Source organism: Dendrobates tinctorius, unplaced genomic scaffold (genome assembly GCF_039654945.1).
Source record: "Dendrobates tinctorius isolate UK_male_01 unplaced genomic scaffold, ASM3965494v1 ptg000161l, whole genome shotgun sequence".
Lineage (NCBI taxonomy): Eukaryota > Metazoa > Chordata > Amphibia > Anura > Dendrobatidae > Dendrobates > Dendrobates tinctorius.
This window is the reverse complement of record NW_027361828.1, coordinates 6798040-6814749: the sequence shown is the minus strand read 5'-3', so window position 1 is coordinate 6814749 and position 16710 is coordinate 6798040. Positions and strand designations below refer to the sequence as shown.

General features: G+C 43.6%; 1 protein-coding gene across 3 annotated transcripts in view; it reads right to left on the bottom strand.

Annotated features, from left to right (window-relative positions):
* The window catches only part of LOC141052533 (uncharacterized), a 169753-nt gene extending 153284 nt beyond the window's left edge, over positions 1–16469 (bottom strand). For 2 of the 3 annotated variants that reach the window (XM_073549786.1, XM_073549788.1), the window contains exon 1: positions 16334–16468. In XM_073549786.1, the coding sequence (XP_073405887.1) occupies positions 16334–16364 (31 nt within the window). In that variant the 5' untranslated portion in view covers positions 16365–16468. Of the gene's footprint in view, positions 1–16333 lie in introns of all 3 variants that reach the window. The other variant, XM_073549787.1, reaches the window with a different exon arrangement.
* Between the last annotated feature and the right edge of the window lie 241 nt (positions 16470–16710).

Here is a 16710-nt window from a genome sequence, read left to right as displayed (position 1 = left end):
CTCAAGCAACCGATTTACCAGAGTTGCTTGTTTATTAGCCAATATTAGGTCAAGGTTCTCCTGTGGCATGATGTTTTGTAATTTGCCTTTATAGCGTGGATCCAGGATGCTGGCCAACCAGTAGTCGTCATCGTTCATCATTTTGGCAATGCTGGGGTCCCTTTTTAGGATCCGCAAGGCATAATCTGACATGTGGGCCAATGTTCCCAGTGTCAATGATGCACTGCGAGTGCTGGGTGGAGGAGCACTTTCTGGCAAATCCACATCCCTCCAGTCACGCACAAACCCTGTACCAGACCTTGCCACGCCAACATTTTCACTTGCCCCACGAGATGCATCCTCCTCCCCTAAGTAATCATCCCCATCATCATCCTCCTCCTCCTCTTCTTCCTCCACCTTGTCCAGGAGAGGTCCCAGAGCAGACAATGGCTGAATGTCATCAAGGATTCCCTCCTCATCAACATTGGCTGCAGACGCCTGCTCCTTAAGGTGCGTCAAAGTTTGCATGAGCAGACGCATAAGTGGGATGCTCATGCTTAGGATGGCGTCGTCTGCGCTTACCAGCCGTGTGCATTCCTCAAAACACTGAAGGACTTTACAAAGGTCTTTCAGCTTCGACCACTGCACACCTGTCAACTCCATGTCTGCTCTCAAAGTGCCTGGCCGTGTATCCTCCCACAAATGCATTATGGCCTGCCTCTGCTCGCACAGCCGCTCCACCATGTGCAGGGTGGAGTTCCACCTTGTTGCAATGTCGATAATGAGGCGGTGGTTGGGAAGGTGGAGCAATCGCTGCAGCTTCTGCATAAGAACGGAGTGTACAGGCGACCGGCGGATGTGCGAGCACAGTCTTCGCACCTTCTGGAGCAGGGCTGTTAACTCCGGATAATTTTTGAGGAAGCACTGCACCACCAGGTTCAAGGTGTGAGCCAAGCAAGGTATGTGGCTGAGTTTTGAAAGGGCTATGGCTGCCACAAAATTACGGCCGTTATCACTAACTACCTTGCCTGCCTCAAGATGTACACTTCCCAGCCATGACTCAGTTTGTCGCTTCAAGTACTCGGCCAGCACCTCGGCGGTGTGTCTGTCGCCCAAACACACCATCTGCAGCACAGCCTGCTGACGCTTTCCACTAGCTGCTCGATAGGGGGACACATCGTGTGCAACAGTGGCAGCTGCAGATGGAGTGCTCGTACGACTGCGCTCTGTGGACGAGCTTTCGCTTCTGGAGGAGGAGAAGGAGGAGGGTCGAATGCCTACAGCCAACTGTTTCCTATACCTTGGGCTAGGCAGCACTGTCCCACCACCGCTGTCCCCTGTGGACCCTGCATCCACCACATTAACCCAGTGCGCAGTGATGGACACGTAACGGCCCTGGCCATGCCGACTGGACCATGCATCAGTTGTGAGGTGCACCTTTCCGCTCACTGACTGCTTGAGTGCATGGACAATGCGGTCTTTCACATGATGGTGGAGGGCTGGGATGGCTTTGTGAGAGAAGAAGTGGCGACTGGGTAGGTCATAGCGTGGTACTGCATAGGCCATGAGTTCACGGAAAGCTGTGCTTTCCACCAACCGAAAGGGCATCATCTCAAACGAGATTAGTTTGGCAATGTGGGCGTTGAAACCCAGTGTACGCGGATGAGAGACTGAGTACTTTCTTGACCTACTCATAGTGTCTGGGAGGGTGAGCTGGACTTGAGAGCTGCATATGGTGGAAGTAGCGGTGGACAGGGCGGACTGAGAGAGGGTTGATGATGGTGATGGAGTTGGTGTTCTTTCTGATGGCCTAGAATCAGTCTTTCGGTGATATAACAGTGGGATTCCCTGACTGCTGTGGTCTTGCAACGACACCTCAACATTTGCTGCTGTGCTAACCGGTGGGCTTACAGTGGGGGAAACAATGTAGCGTTGCTGACTACCTTCGTTGTGATCAGTTGCACATGTGGCACTTGAGGTTTGGTGTTGTGTCCACGCTTGCAAGTGCATGCTGGTTAAATGTCTAAGCATGCAACTGGTATTCAAATTTTTCAGATTTTTCCCTCGGCTAAAGGTCTTTGCGCACTTCTTACAGATAACCTTGGCCTGATCATGAGGATTTTGTTCAAAAAAGTGCCACACTGCACTCTTCCTACTTTGGCAGACATTTTGCGGCCTAGCACGCTGTGATCTTTTGACCCTCTGGACAAGCTGTCCAGCAACTCTTTTGATGTTTGGAACCTGTCTTTGGAGTGCTCCGGGCCTGCCAGATAACAGCTGTTGCGATGTCGATGTCTGCTGTGGATGCTCCTCATCTGAGCTATTGGAAGCAGCACCCTCTTCCCCCAATGGATGCCAATCTGGGTCAACAACTGGGTCATCCATCACCTCCTCTTCTATGTCATGTGCACCTTCCTCTGTGTCACCGTGTATGGTGGTATAGTGTGCGGGAAGGGGCACCTGAGTCTCATCAGGGTCAGAATCTGGCTCTGTACACTGCGAGGACAATGTAGTGCTCTGAGTGAATGTACCAGCAGAATCATCCATCAGCGGCTGTGCATCAGTACACTCCATGTCAGATTCATCTTGGCCTGGGTAATTCACCATTTGACTTGATAATCCAGGCATGGTATGTGAAAACAGCTCCATGGAGTAATCAGTAGTATGGCCTGCGTCATCCTTCAATCTTGGTTGGGGTGAAGGACACAAGGAAAGGTGTGGTTCATGAACATGAGCCTCCAATGACGACTCAGTGCTTTTACTTTTTACAACTGAAGAAGAGGAGGCGATAGAGCTGGAGGCTGAGTCAGCAATGTAAGACAAAACTTTTTCCTGATGCTCTGGCTTTAAAAGCGGTTTGCCAACTCCTAGAAAACTAAGCTCTTGCCTCTACCATCAGATCCACCACCAACACCATCATTACCAGCTGCCAACCCCCGCCCAATTCCACGGCCTCTTCCACCAGCCTTCCTCATTTTTGGTAGAAATGTAGACAAAATCCAACAAACTATATAGTAATGTAAAACAAGGTACAAGGTGTCTATAGGACAGGGGAGATTTTGAATTTCTGCAGACACTTGTGGACACTGGACACTTTTGGATTGTGTGAGGCCCACTGATTTCTCAGCGCTATGTGAGAGGCTCGATGGCACAGCTGTGACCAAAGTGACTAGAGGATAAGGGAGAGTTTGAATCTCTGCACACACTTTTGGACACTGGATGGACACTTTTGGATTGTGTGAGGCCCACTGATATCTGAGCGCTATGTGACAGGCTCGATGGCACAGCTGTGACCAAAGTGACTAGAGGATAAGGGAGATTTTGAATCTCTGCACACACTTTTGGACACTGGACACTTTTGGATTGTGTGAGGCCCACTGATATCTGAGCGCTATGTGACAGGCTCGATGGCACAGCTGTGACCAAAGTGACTAAAGGATAAGGGAGATTTTGAATCTCTGCACACACTTTTGGACACTGGACACTTTTGGATTGTGTGAGGCCCAATGAATATCTGAGCGCTATGTGACAGGCTCGATGGCACAGCTGTGACAAAAGTGACTAGAGGATAAGGGAGATTTTGAATCTCTGCACACACTTTTGGACACTGGATGGACACTTTTGGATTGTGTGAGGCCCACTGATATCTGAGCGCTATGTGACAGGCTCGATGGCACAGCTGTGACCAAAGTGACTAGAGGATAAGGGAGATATTGAATCTCTGCACACACTTTTGGACACTGGATGGACACTTTTGGATTGTGTGAGGCCCACTGATATCTGAGCACTATGTGACAGGCTCGATGGCACAGCTGTGACCAAAGTGACTAGAGGATAAGGGAGATATTGAATCTCTGCACACACTTTTGGACACTGGATGGACACTTTTGGATTGTGTGAGGCCCACTGATATCTGAGTGCTATGTGACAGGCTCGATGGCACAGCTGTGACCAAAGTGACTAGAGGATAAGGGAGATTTTGAATCTCTGCACACACTTTTGGACACTGGACACTTTTGGATTGTGTGAGGCCCAATGAATATCTGAGTGCTATGTGACAGGCTCGATGGCACAGCTGTGACCAAAGTGACTAGAGGATAAGGGAGATTTTGAATCTCTGCACACACTTTTGGACACTGGATGGACACTTTTGGATTGTGTGAGGCCCACTGATATCTGAGTGCTATGTGACAGGCTCGATGGCACAGCTGTGACCAAAGTGACTAGAGGATAAGGGAGATTTTGAATCTCTGCACACACTTTTGGACACTGGACACTTTTGGATTGTGTGAGGCCCAATGAATATCTGAGTGCTATGTGACAGGCTCGATGGCACAGCTGTGACAAAAGTGACTAGAGGATAAGGGAGATTGGATTGCTTTTAAAAAAGCAGTTTGCGGAGCAGTGGGTAAACAGCAATGCAGGAATGTCAGGAAGCCTTAGAAGGCAGCCCAACAACCAACACCACTGATACACCACTATATAGCCTCCCCTTGCACTGCACAAACAGTGACTGGTGTGTTGTGCAGGCCAAATTGCTAGCAGCAGAAGCAGTTTTTTTGTCTTCTCAGCAGGACAAAAAAAAAAATTGGGATTGCTTTTCATAGAATCATAGAATCATAGAATCGTAGAGTTGGAAGGGACCTCCTGGGCCATCTGGTCCAACCCCCTGCTCAAAGCAGGATTCGCTAAATCATCCCAGTCAGATGTCTGTCCAGCCTCTGTTTGAAGACTTCCATTGAAGGAGAACTCACCACTTCTCGTGGCAGCCTGTTCCACTCATTGATCACTCTAACTGTCAAAAAGTTTTTTCTAATATCTAATCTGTGTCTCTTCCCATTCAGTTTCATCCCATTGCTTCTAGTCTTTCCTTGTGCAAATGAGAATAAAGTTGATCCTTCTACAATGTGACAGCCCTTTAAATATTTGTAGACAGCTATTAAGTCTCCTCTCAGTCTTCTCTTTTGCAAACTAAACATTCCCAAATCCTGCAACCTTTCCTCATAAGACAGGGTTTGCAGACCGGTCACCATTCTGGTCGCTCTTTTCTGAACTTGCTCCAGTTTGTTGATGTCTTTTTTAAAATGTGGTGCCCAAAACTGGACACAATATTCCAGATGAGGTCTGACCAAAGAGGAGTAGAGGGAAATAATGACTTCACGTGATCTAGACTGTATGCTTCTGTTAATACATCCTAGAATTGCATTTGCCTTTTTTGCTGCTGCATCACACTGTTGACTCATATTCAGTCTGTGATCTATTAGTATACCCAAGTCTTTTTCACATGTGCTGTCACTTAGCCCTATTCCTCCCATTCTATATATGCTTTTTTCATTTTTATTGCCCAGATGTAGTACTTTGCATTTCTCCCTGTTAAAAACCATTCTGTTAGTTGCTGCCCACTTCTCCAGTTTATTTAAATCTTTTTGAATCCTCTCTCTCTCTTCTCTAGTATTAGCTATCCCTCCTAGCTTTGTGTCATCAGCAAATTTAATCAGTTTACCCTCAATTCCTTCATCTAAATCGTTGATAAAGATGTTGAACAATACAGGGCCCAGGACAGAGCCCTGTGGTACCCCACTTGAGACATTCTTCCAACTGGATGTACAGCCATTTACGACCACTCTTTGGGTCCAATCACTAAGCCAGTTATGAATCCACCTAACAGTTGCCTTGTCCATTCCATACTTAGTCATTTTTTCAATAAGGATTGTATGAGAGACTTTGTCAAATGCTTTGCTGAAGTCAAGATATACTATATCTACAGCATTTCCTTGATCCACCCAATCAGTGATACCGTCATAGAAGGAAATTAAGTTAGTCTGACATGACTTATTAGTTAGAAACCCATGCTGACTCTGTTTAATCACTTCATTCTTATCCAGGTATTGACATACATGTTGTTTAATAATTTGTTCAAAGATCTTTCCTGGTATAGAAGTCAGACTCACCGGCCTATAGTTGCCTGGGTCCACCTTCTTCCCCTTTTTGAAGATAGGAACAACATTTGCTCTTCTCCAGTCTTCTGGCACTTCTCCTGTTCTCCAAGAATTTTCAAAGATTATGGAGAGGGGTTCAAAAATTTCTTCTGCTATCTCCTTCAGTACTCTGGGGTGTAATTCATCTGGACCTGGAGACTTGAATTCATTTAGGTTAGCTAAGTGTTTCCTCACTATCTTTCTGTTTATAGATATCCTGGATTCTTCTATTCCCTTAATAGGACAGTGAATAACAGTTGATGTTGCATTTCCTTTCTGAGAGAAAACAGATGCAAAATAGGAATTTAAAAGTTCAGCCTTCTCAACATCCTGTCTTACCATTTCATCATTTTCATCCTGTAAAAATCCTATAGCATCTTTGACTTTTCTTTTACTTTTGACATATCCCCAAAATCCTTTATTATTGCTTTTGACATCTCTTGCAAGCCTCAGTTCATTTTCAGCTTTAGCTAATCTGATTTGTGCCCTGCAGGTTCTGCAGACAGCATTATATTCTTCTTTAGATATGCCTCCCTCTTTCCATTTTATAAACATTTTTTTCTTCCTTTTTAGCATGTGCTTAAGTTCTGTGTTCATCCATCCTGGTTTCCTTAAATGCTTCCTATTCTTCCCTCTTTTCGGAATTGTTAACAACTGTGCTTTGAGAATTTCATTTTTCAAGATTTCCCATCCTTCCTGGACATTTTTGTCTTTAAGGATATCCAGCCATTGGATCCCTCCAATTCTCTTTCTGAATCCCTTAAAATCTGCCTTTCTGAAATCTAACCTTGACGTCTGAGTCTTCACAGGTCTTCCACCTCTAGTAATCCAAAATTCTAAAATAGCATGGTCGCTACCTCCTAGGGTCCCAGCCACTTTTACCTCCTCAACCATTTCCTCCCTGTTTATAAGGATTAGATCCAAGGTAGCAGTTCCCCTTGTTTTCTCCCTTACCTTTTGGAAGATAAAGTTGTCAGCAAGAGAGGATAAGAATTTCCTTGACCTGTTAGTTTTGCCTGAGAGAGATTCCCAACAAATGTCTGGATAGTTGAAATCTCCCATGACAACTATGTCATATTTTTTGGAGAACTTGGCCATCTGATGCATAAAGAGTTCATCTATATATTCGGCTTGCACAGGCGGCCTGTAGTAAATGCCTACAATGGTGTCCTTTCCATTGTTCTGTCCTTGTATTCTTACCCAAACAGTTTCCACAGAACTCCCAGTCTCTGAAGCTTCAATCTCTGTGCAGATATACGCATTTCGAACATACAATGCGACACCCCCTCCTCGTTTATCAAGTCTGTTTCTTGCAAATAAGTTGTATCCTTCTAGTCTTGTATTCCAATCATGTGTATTGTCCCACCAAGTTTCAGTGATTCCAATTACATCATATTTCTGTTCCTGTGTTAGTAGTTCCAATTCTCCTTGTTTGTTGCCCATGCTTTGTGCATTAGTATAGAAACATTTTAGTTTGTGATTGGTTTCTCTTTCTCCAATATTTTTATTAATTAGATTCTTTCGTCTTTGTTCTTCCTTTCCACTTCTAATAGCAGAGTTCTCAATAGCATTTGTCAGGTGTATGGCTTTTTCTGGTCTTTTGCTTCCCTTCCCATGTTGTTCTAGTTTAAAGCTCTCCTTACAAGTGTAGCAAGGCAACTTCCAAATACATGCTTTCCAGTCTTCGTAAGGTGCACCCCATCTCTAGCAAGTAGTCCATCATATAAGTAGTTCACTCCGTGATCCAGAAATCCAAATCCTTGCTGACGGCACCATCGACGTAGCCAGTTGTTCACCTGCAGAATCTTATTCCACCTCCTTGTTCCATGGCCATCCACTGGGAGGATGGAAGAGAAGACCACCTGCGCTCCTAGTTCTTTCACTTTCTTGCCTAAGTCTTCAAAGTCTCTGCAGATGATTTCCAGGTCGTTTCTTGCGGTGTCATTTGTCCCCACATGTAGTAGCAGGAATGGGTAGTCATCTGTAGGTCTGAAGAGTCCTACAGATTTTAAAATAGCAGTTTGCGGAGCAGTGGGTAAACAGCAATGCAGGAATGTCAGGAAGCCTTAGAAGGCAGCCCAACAACCAACACCACTGATACACCACTATATAGCCTCCCCTTGCACTGCACACACAGTGACTGGTGTGTTGTGCAGGCCAAATCGCTAGCAGCAGAAACAGTTTTTTTGTCTTCTTCCCTGCCTAACGCTCTCCCTACAGAATCAGCAGCAACCTCTCCCTATACTAAGATCGGCAGAAGTAAGATGGCGGTCGGCGTGCACGCCCTTTTATACCCCCTGTGACGCCCACCAAAGCAAGCCAATCACTTGCATGCCCTTCTGAAAGATGGTGGTGACCCGTGCCTATGTCATCACGTTGCCCACAGTGTCCGTGGATCCTGATTGGCTGAAAAAGAGCGCAAAACAAACTTTTGAAACGTGACTTTGGCGCGTAAGTCGCCGACCTTGTGGCCGACCTCATCCTAGGGTCGGGTTTCGTTTCATGAAACCCGACTTTGCCAAAAGTCGGCGACTTTTGAATTTTTTCGACTCGTTTCGCTCAACTCTAATGAAGGTCCTTCCCTCCCAGAAGAACTCTCCCCTGGCAACAGTGGTGACAGCCCTGATAGTTCTGGCCTTAAAGGGCACCGGAAACAGCTGACTCTACCTCGGCTCATCCTCTTACACCAGCATCACAGCCAACATGAAATGCAGGGAGTCCGACATTGGCGTACATTTACGCCTGGTGTCAGAAAGGGGTTAAAATAAGTTAGGTCCCAAAAGACAAAATGGGCTGTTCCATCAGGAATTAAAAAAGTATCATGTGTAGGTTCTAGATGAATATCATATGTATGTCAATACCTTTGCTCCACTGTTGAGAAGTAGAAAGTCTATTTTAGGAATAAAAAAACTGGTCCTTTTTTATTTTTTTTTAACTGTCTCTGTACATGCGCTATAGTAATTTATACTGTTTAAAAATCTGCAGGGAAAGACTTCTTATACCTATTTTATAAATATAATTTTTTTCTAAAAAAAAAAAAAATACATAACACATTGCAGAAAGTACAGTAAGGAAAGTAAAAGTAAGTCTGTGGTACATATTATCTCTGCCATGTCAGTGTGAATACGCCCTATACCTCGTTAGTACTGATAAAAACTACATGTCAAGTTTTATGAATAAAAAAAAATATTACAGTATTATGCAAACTTTAGCAAGACTGTTTGCTCTTCTTTAGAGCTCGCTCCCACTTGCTATTAAATGAGAAATGCAACCCGTTTAAAAATTGGATTGCATTCGTACCAATTTAGCCTATGCTACTGTTCACAATGGCATTTTTTTTTCCTGCTCTGATCGGATTTCAATCAGACAAGAAAAAAAAATGCAGCATGCAGCAATTGCATGGAAAATTTGGATCGCAAGCACCCATATAAGTCTATGGGTGCATGTGAAACATCGCACTGCACTCAGATATCACCGGAGTGCAGTGCGAGTCCCGCTGACGCCTGCAGCAGAGAAGATGAAGAAATTTATTTCTCCATCTTTTTTGCAGCAGAGCTGAAGCCGAACATCATTAGCATATCACATCTGATGTTCTCACATCCGTTGTGATACGCATTTGCGACTCTGACGTTATGCTGATCCTAGTACGTAATGACATTTGCTTTATGTTTTGGGACGTTCTCCTGCTCCAGAATGCATTTAGATACAAACAGATGCCTCCCTGATGCTATTGCATGATGGACAAGTATCGGCCTATATTTCTCAGCATTGAGGGCATTTTTGAGCCTGACCAAATTTCTAATTCAATGGCCGGAGACACACTAGCCTTTTTAAAATCGGTCTGATTTCGTTCCTGAAAAGTCGAACGAGTGTCATGTAAGTGTCATGCTTTTTTTCGTGTGAGTATAATCCGATTTTTAACATCTAGCATCCGATTCACATACGATTTACATGCAAATGCGATTGCAATGCGATTTTAACCTGAGCTTTTACATAGAGTTTTTACATATGTCATTTACACAGTTTTTCAAGGAAATATTCTTCAAGATTTTATATATATATGTATATATAGGGCGGCACAGTGGTTAACGCTGCAGCCTTGCAGCGCTGGGTTCCTGAGTTCAAATCCCACCAAGGACAACATCTGCAAAGAGTTTGTATGTTCTCCCCGTGTTTGCGTGGGTTTCCTCCCACATTCTAAAGACATACTAATAGGGAATTTAGATTGTGAGCCCCATCGGGGGACAGTGATGATAATGTGTGCAAACTGTAAAGCGCTGCGGAATATGTTAGCGCTATATAAAGATTATTATATATATATATATATATATATATATATATATACACACTGTATATAGAGAGAAATATGTGAGTGATGTAGTGAAACCTCCACCAGGGAGAGCTTGTGAGGGAGGAGAGGTTACACACTAAGTGTAGCAACACTGAGCAACCACACAGATGTCACAGGTAATGAGAGAATGGTCAGACGAGCCGAGTCAGAAACTAACAGGAGCAGACATACCAGAAGTTGCAGCAATACACGTAGTCAAAATATGAAGCCGAGGGTCAAAAAGCCAAACATGAGGCGGAAGATGTGGTCGGGGTACAAGCTGGGAATCAAAAGCCAGACAGAGAACATAGCAGCAGAGACGAATACCAAGAGACGGGGTCAGAGATCAGTCTGGGTCATACATGTGGATACAAGTCAAAGGCAGGAGAAGCACCAAGATACAAGGGTCAGGGGCTGTGATATAGCCCAGCTAGCTCCAGAACGTGGCCAAGGAGATTAACCCCCACATGACCAGTCTAGAGAGAGGACAGCAGAAAATAAACTCTGGACTGGACCATGACAAGTGAGATATATAATCATTACTTTGTGTGTAGTTTACTGTGCAATGTTTTTTTTTTTACTAAATAAATTATTTTTTGAAAAAAAGGGGATGGATCCCATGACATTTTATTAACCAGCAGAGGGAAAACGGACAGCTGAGGCAGATGTTTATAGCCTGGGAAGGGGGTAATACCCATGGAGCTTCCCAGGCTATTAATATCATCCATATTGCTTATTTTTTTATTATTTTTAACATTCTATCTTTTACTATTGATGCTGCATAGTACAAAGTTGGTCACACTTGTCAAGCACTATGCTTGACAAGTGTGACCAATCTGTCAATCACTTTTCCAAGCGAAGCTTCAAATCGCTTGGAAAAGCACTTGAATTCCGCATGCTAAAAACGCTTGCCTAACGCTTGTATTTTGCGGGAAAACGCATGTGAATTCCACATGCATTTTACCCGCGGAGGGGAGTTGCAAAAATGCTACGGAGAATTCTGCAGCATTTCTGCAATGAGGGCACATAGCCTTACAGTTGTGCTATTATTGACTCCAACAGGTATCAATGCTCCGTGAATTGCTGCCATTGCTCTATGCTGAGCAGCGTTTTCACTCCAAATCTCCAGTGATGCACCTACAAGCTAAATGTTTAATTTTTTACTTTATATTTGGAATTTCAACAAAATATATCCAACGCATGGTAATAAAAAACTGAAATATGCTTCATTCAGACGCCAGTGATTTTTCTGTTATGCAAAAATAAGGTCCGATTTTCATCAGTTTTTGATCCAATTTTTATCAGTATTTGAACACTGTCAGTTTTTCCATCAGTGTTTCATCACTGATTTTCTCATATAAATTAAATAGCAAAGCTTCTCCCATCCACTAGAATGTTAGAGACATACAGTACATGGATCACACACAGAGCGCAATCTGCATTGTCAATGATTCCTCACTGGCCTATACAGTAGACTTGTATGGGTAATTTTTTACATGTGACCCAGATCAAAATTGGACATCTGTTATTATTTGCAGATCACTCTGTCCGCAAAAAACACGGACATGTGAACATCCACATAAACTATGTTAAGGGAAAAAGAAAAAGGACTACATAGTGATGAGTACACCTCAAATATTGTTGCCTTACCTCCTATTGCTATACGTGCCAGCAGGTACAATGTGATAGGCTTTATTTTCTATGACCTGTGTTGAGTCCCTTCCCCTAGGGCTTGATTCTGCCTGTCATCTCTTATCTTTACATATTAGTCATGCTATATTTCAGATATATTATGTGTACTAGACGTGACTGTAAATAAGTTCTAACGTGTTCCACCTCATTAGAATTTTGTGATTAGCTTCCTGTTTTCCATACTTGATGCTACACCATCTTATATGTACAGTGGATTTTCCTTGGGAATCTAATTGTTATAAGGTTCCCTATAACATACACTTCTCTACATACAGTGCCTTGCGATAGTTTTTGGCCCCCTGGAACTTTTCAACCTTTTCCCACATTTCATGCTTCAAACATAAAGACACCAAATGTAATTTTTGGTGAAGAATCAGCAACAAATGGGACACAATTGTGAAGCTGAACGAAATTTATTGGTTATTTTAAATTTTTGTGGAAATTCAAAAACTGAAAAGTGGGGAGTGCAATATTATTCGTCCCTTTTACTTTCAGCGCAGCAAACTCACTCCAGAAGTTCATTGTGGTCTCTGAATGATCCAATGTTGTCCTAAATGACTAATGATGATAAATATAATCTATCTGTTTGTAATTAAGTCTCCGTATAAATGCACCTGCTCTGTGATAGTCTCAGGGTTCTGTTTGAAGCACAGAGAGCATCATGAAGACCAAGGAACACAATAGGCAGGTCCGTGATACTGTTGAGGAGAAGTTAAAGCCGGATTTGGATGGATGGAGCTAAATACAGGACCATTCTTGAAGAAAACCTGTTGGAGTCTGCAAAAGACCTGAGACTGGGACGGCGATTTGTCTTCCAACAAGACAATGATCCCAAACATAAATCAAAATCTACAATGGAATGGTTCACAAATAAACGTATCCAGGTGTTAGAATGGCCAAGTCAAAGTCCAGACCTGAATCCAATCGAGAATCTGTGGAAAGAGCTGAAAACTGCTGTTCACAAACTATCTCCAACAAACCTCACTGAGCTCGAGCTGTTTGCCAAGGAAGAATGGGCAAGAATTTCAGTCTCGATGTACAAAACTGATAGTGACATACCCCAAGCGACTTGCAGCTGTAATCGCAGCAAAAGGTGGCGCAACAAAGTATTAGGTTAAAGGGGCCGAATAATATTGCACGCCCCTCTTTTCAGTTTTTGAATCTCCACAAAAATTTAAAAACCCAATAAATTTCGTTCAACTTCACAATTGTGTCCCACTTGTTGTTGATTCTTCACCAAAAGTTTACATTTGGTATCTTTATGTTTGAAGCATGATATCTGGGCAAAGGTAGAAAAGTTCCAGGGGGTCAAATACTTTCGCAAGGCACTGTACCTACAGAAAATGATTCATAATATATGACAAATATGCATGCTTTATTTTATTATAGACATACAAAGCCATCCACAACCTGTCTCCTCCATACATCTGTGACGTGGTCTCTAGTTACCTACCCGCAAGCAACCTTAGATCATCTTAAGATCTCCTTCTCTACTCCCCCATTATCTCTTCTTCCCACAACCGCATACAAGACTTCTCCCGTGCTTCCCCCATACTCTGGAACTCTCTACCTTCAAGAAGAACCTGAAGACCCACCTGTTCCGACAAGCCTACAGCCTGCAATGATCCTCTGTCTACTGAACCACCGCACGACCTGCTCTACCCTCTCCTACTGTATCCTCACCCATCCCTGTAGACTGTGAGCCCTCGCTGGCAGGGTCCTCTCTCCTTCCGTACTTGTGTGTCCCCTTTCTTACACTTGTTTATTATACTTGTCTATACTTCCCCTTTTCACATGTAAAGCGCCATGGAATAAATGGCGCTATATAAATGCATAATAATTATAGGCTCTGTAAATATTAATGTGTTTGGGACCTTTCTTGATTTATTGCACATGTGATATAATATTTCCTGGTCATTCTACTCTCTGAGATGTGGGGGTTACAATTGTGCAATATTGAGGCCTATTGCATTCGTTTATTATTGCTGTTGCTTTGGTGCTTGTGTTTGGTTATTGTATACCTCAAGGGTTTTTTGGATTATATTATGTGGTTTTAATTGTTTTTAGGTGTTTGTCTATTTTCCCCAATACACTCTACATATTTTCTGAATATCTAGGTGTGCCCATCACTATGTAGTTCTTTCTCTTCTTTAATTCAGTTGTGCTCTACATGATGTAGCATCGTCTTATGGATATTTTGTAAATAAACTATTATGTTTGTTTATGTGTTATGTCCATGAAAAACATGGATAGAACATACATTTAAGGTCCATCTGCCATCTTTTTTACATATCTACTATATAATCGTCTAATTCTGTCTGTCTATCTGTCACGGAAATCCCACGTTGCTGATTGGTCGCGACCAATCAGCGACAGGCGCAGTCCGGCCGCCATATTAGAATACCCAAGTGATGGGTATTCCAATATAGCACCCACCTGTGGTACCAGGCTCTTCCACAGTACCACCAGCGGGACACCACTGGACCCCCTCGCCACCACTGAACCCACCACTGGACCAACCGCCGCCGCTTGACCCGTCGCTGGACACCCCCGCCACTGCCAGACCCCCCGCCGCTGGACCCGCCGCTGCTGGACACGACGCCGCCGGACCCGCTGCTGCCTGCCCACCCACCTCCATGCAGTCACAGCTGGCAGGAAAGATCACGGCTTGCAGCCTGTGCTGGAGATGGGGCGCGGGAGCCCTCTGGTGGTGCCGCACCCCATCTCCAGCACAGGCCACAAACCAATGTCTTTCCTGCCAGCTGCCTGCCGCCGCCAGCACCCCCCGCCGCTGTACCCCCGGCCGCCTCTGGACCCGCCGCTGCCTGCCCACCCACCTCCATGCAGTCACAGCTGGCAGGAAAGACCACGGCTTGCGGCCTGTGCTGGAGATGGAGTGCGGGCATCCTCTGGAGGTGCCACACTCCATCTCCAGCACAGGCCGCAAAACACAGTCTTTCCTGCCGGCTGTGAGAGGGGTATAACGAGAGGGGTGTAATGAGAGGGGTATAATGAGAGGGGTATAACGAGAGGGTATAATGAGAGGGGTGTAATGAGGGGGTATAATGAGAGGATGTAATGAGGGGGGAGTAATGAGAGGGATGCCGCTAGTACCAACCGCCTGACTACACGCACTGGATCCTGCCGCTGCCTGCCTGCCCACCCACCTCCGTGCACTCACAGCCAACAGGAAAGACCACGGTTTGAGGCCTGTGCTGGAGATGGGGTGCAGCCACCCTTTGGTGGCGCCACACCCCATCACAGCACAGGTCACAAAGCACCGTCTTTCCTGCCCGCTGTGACTGCACGGAGGTGGGTGGGCCGCCACCCCCAGCGCCACACAGCTGCCCCCATCGTGATGTCACTGCCCTCCCGATGCGATAGCATCGGGCCCACATCTAGTACTAAATAGTCCAATAATCCTATTCTTAAAACCTCATTCAGACGTTCATGTATTATGGTTAGCATATGTAGAAAAGATGATAAATTGACATTAAATGTGTTTATATTATTGTGTTGTAGCATCACTGATGTATGGATGAGGAGACTATGTAGATGGCACTTTTGCCTTGCAGCCCTGGAATCCTAGGTGGGTTCCAAATAGACCAGGGTAGTGTTTGACAAACAAATGCTCGATACCTTAAAGTCAATTTTAGGACTTAAGTACATTTTCCATTTTCTTGTTTGCTAAGGCTACAGCATATCTGGACATCACAGATGAACCAGAAAAGATCCTCCTTCCACATCTGTCTCCCTCTAAAGAGCTCATAGCAGCTACTTGTGAAACCTCTAAGTTACCTATGCAGAGTAGACATGTGCTACATCTCATTGCATAAAAAATATCATAGTGCTACAATTTTTGCTAATTTTTGGAAAAAAAATTAATCAATTGGAATGATGTTGGATCAGGCCACTTTTGAAAAGTGGTAAAATATGAAAAAAAAATAACAAATGTTAGGTCAAATAACAAATTTGATGTATTTTTTGTCTACCAATAAACTCGCAAAGCAAATACAAGATCATCGATGTTCCTTTAGGAAGGTTTATCTAGTGCAAGATATATATTGTAGATGAACACATTCAACATCTACTAGCCAGAACAAAGAAGAATAATGTTTTACCAAAGCAAGTATATGACAAAGTATGATCATAAAACTACAGCACTTTTTATCCCTATCATTGTAGGAACATGGAAAACATTTTACATAAACTCACATCGAGTATCAATAAAAATCTTCAAAGCAAAATAAAAAAATTGCATTGCTAAAATTAAACTTACAGACATATGCTACAATTAATTTACCATACGGTTAGTTCAGAATTATCATAAAAAATTAATTATAATGATGCTTACCTAAATACAAAAATGAAATAATTGGTGTCATCTTGAATTCTTGCTTTCTATGGCTCTGAAAAGAAAAAAGCCACTGAACTTCCTTTACAAGAGATGCGAATTTATTACTGAATGCTGAAATGTAAAGGTTTTGTTTTTTCCTTTTCCATTTTTTTTTTTTTTTCAATTTATGTAACTGAAACTTTTCAACCAATCATAAGAAGCTTCTTGATCAACCACAGAGGCGGGTGTGAAAAATGAACAGCAGAGTATATAGTATGATTAGCCACAGGAAGGATTATGTCATATTTTCACGATAGCTTTACCTTCAAGCATGTTGTTTATGAGGGGGAGCTGTGTGTACATGTTGCAGATTTGGTACATATTTGGTGCATTTA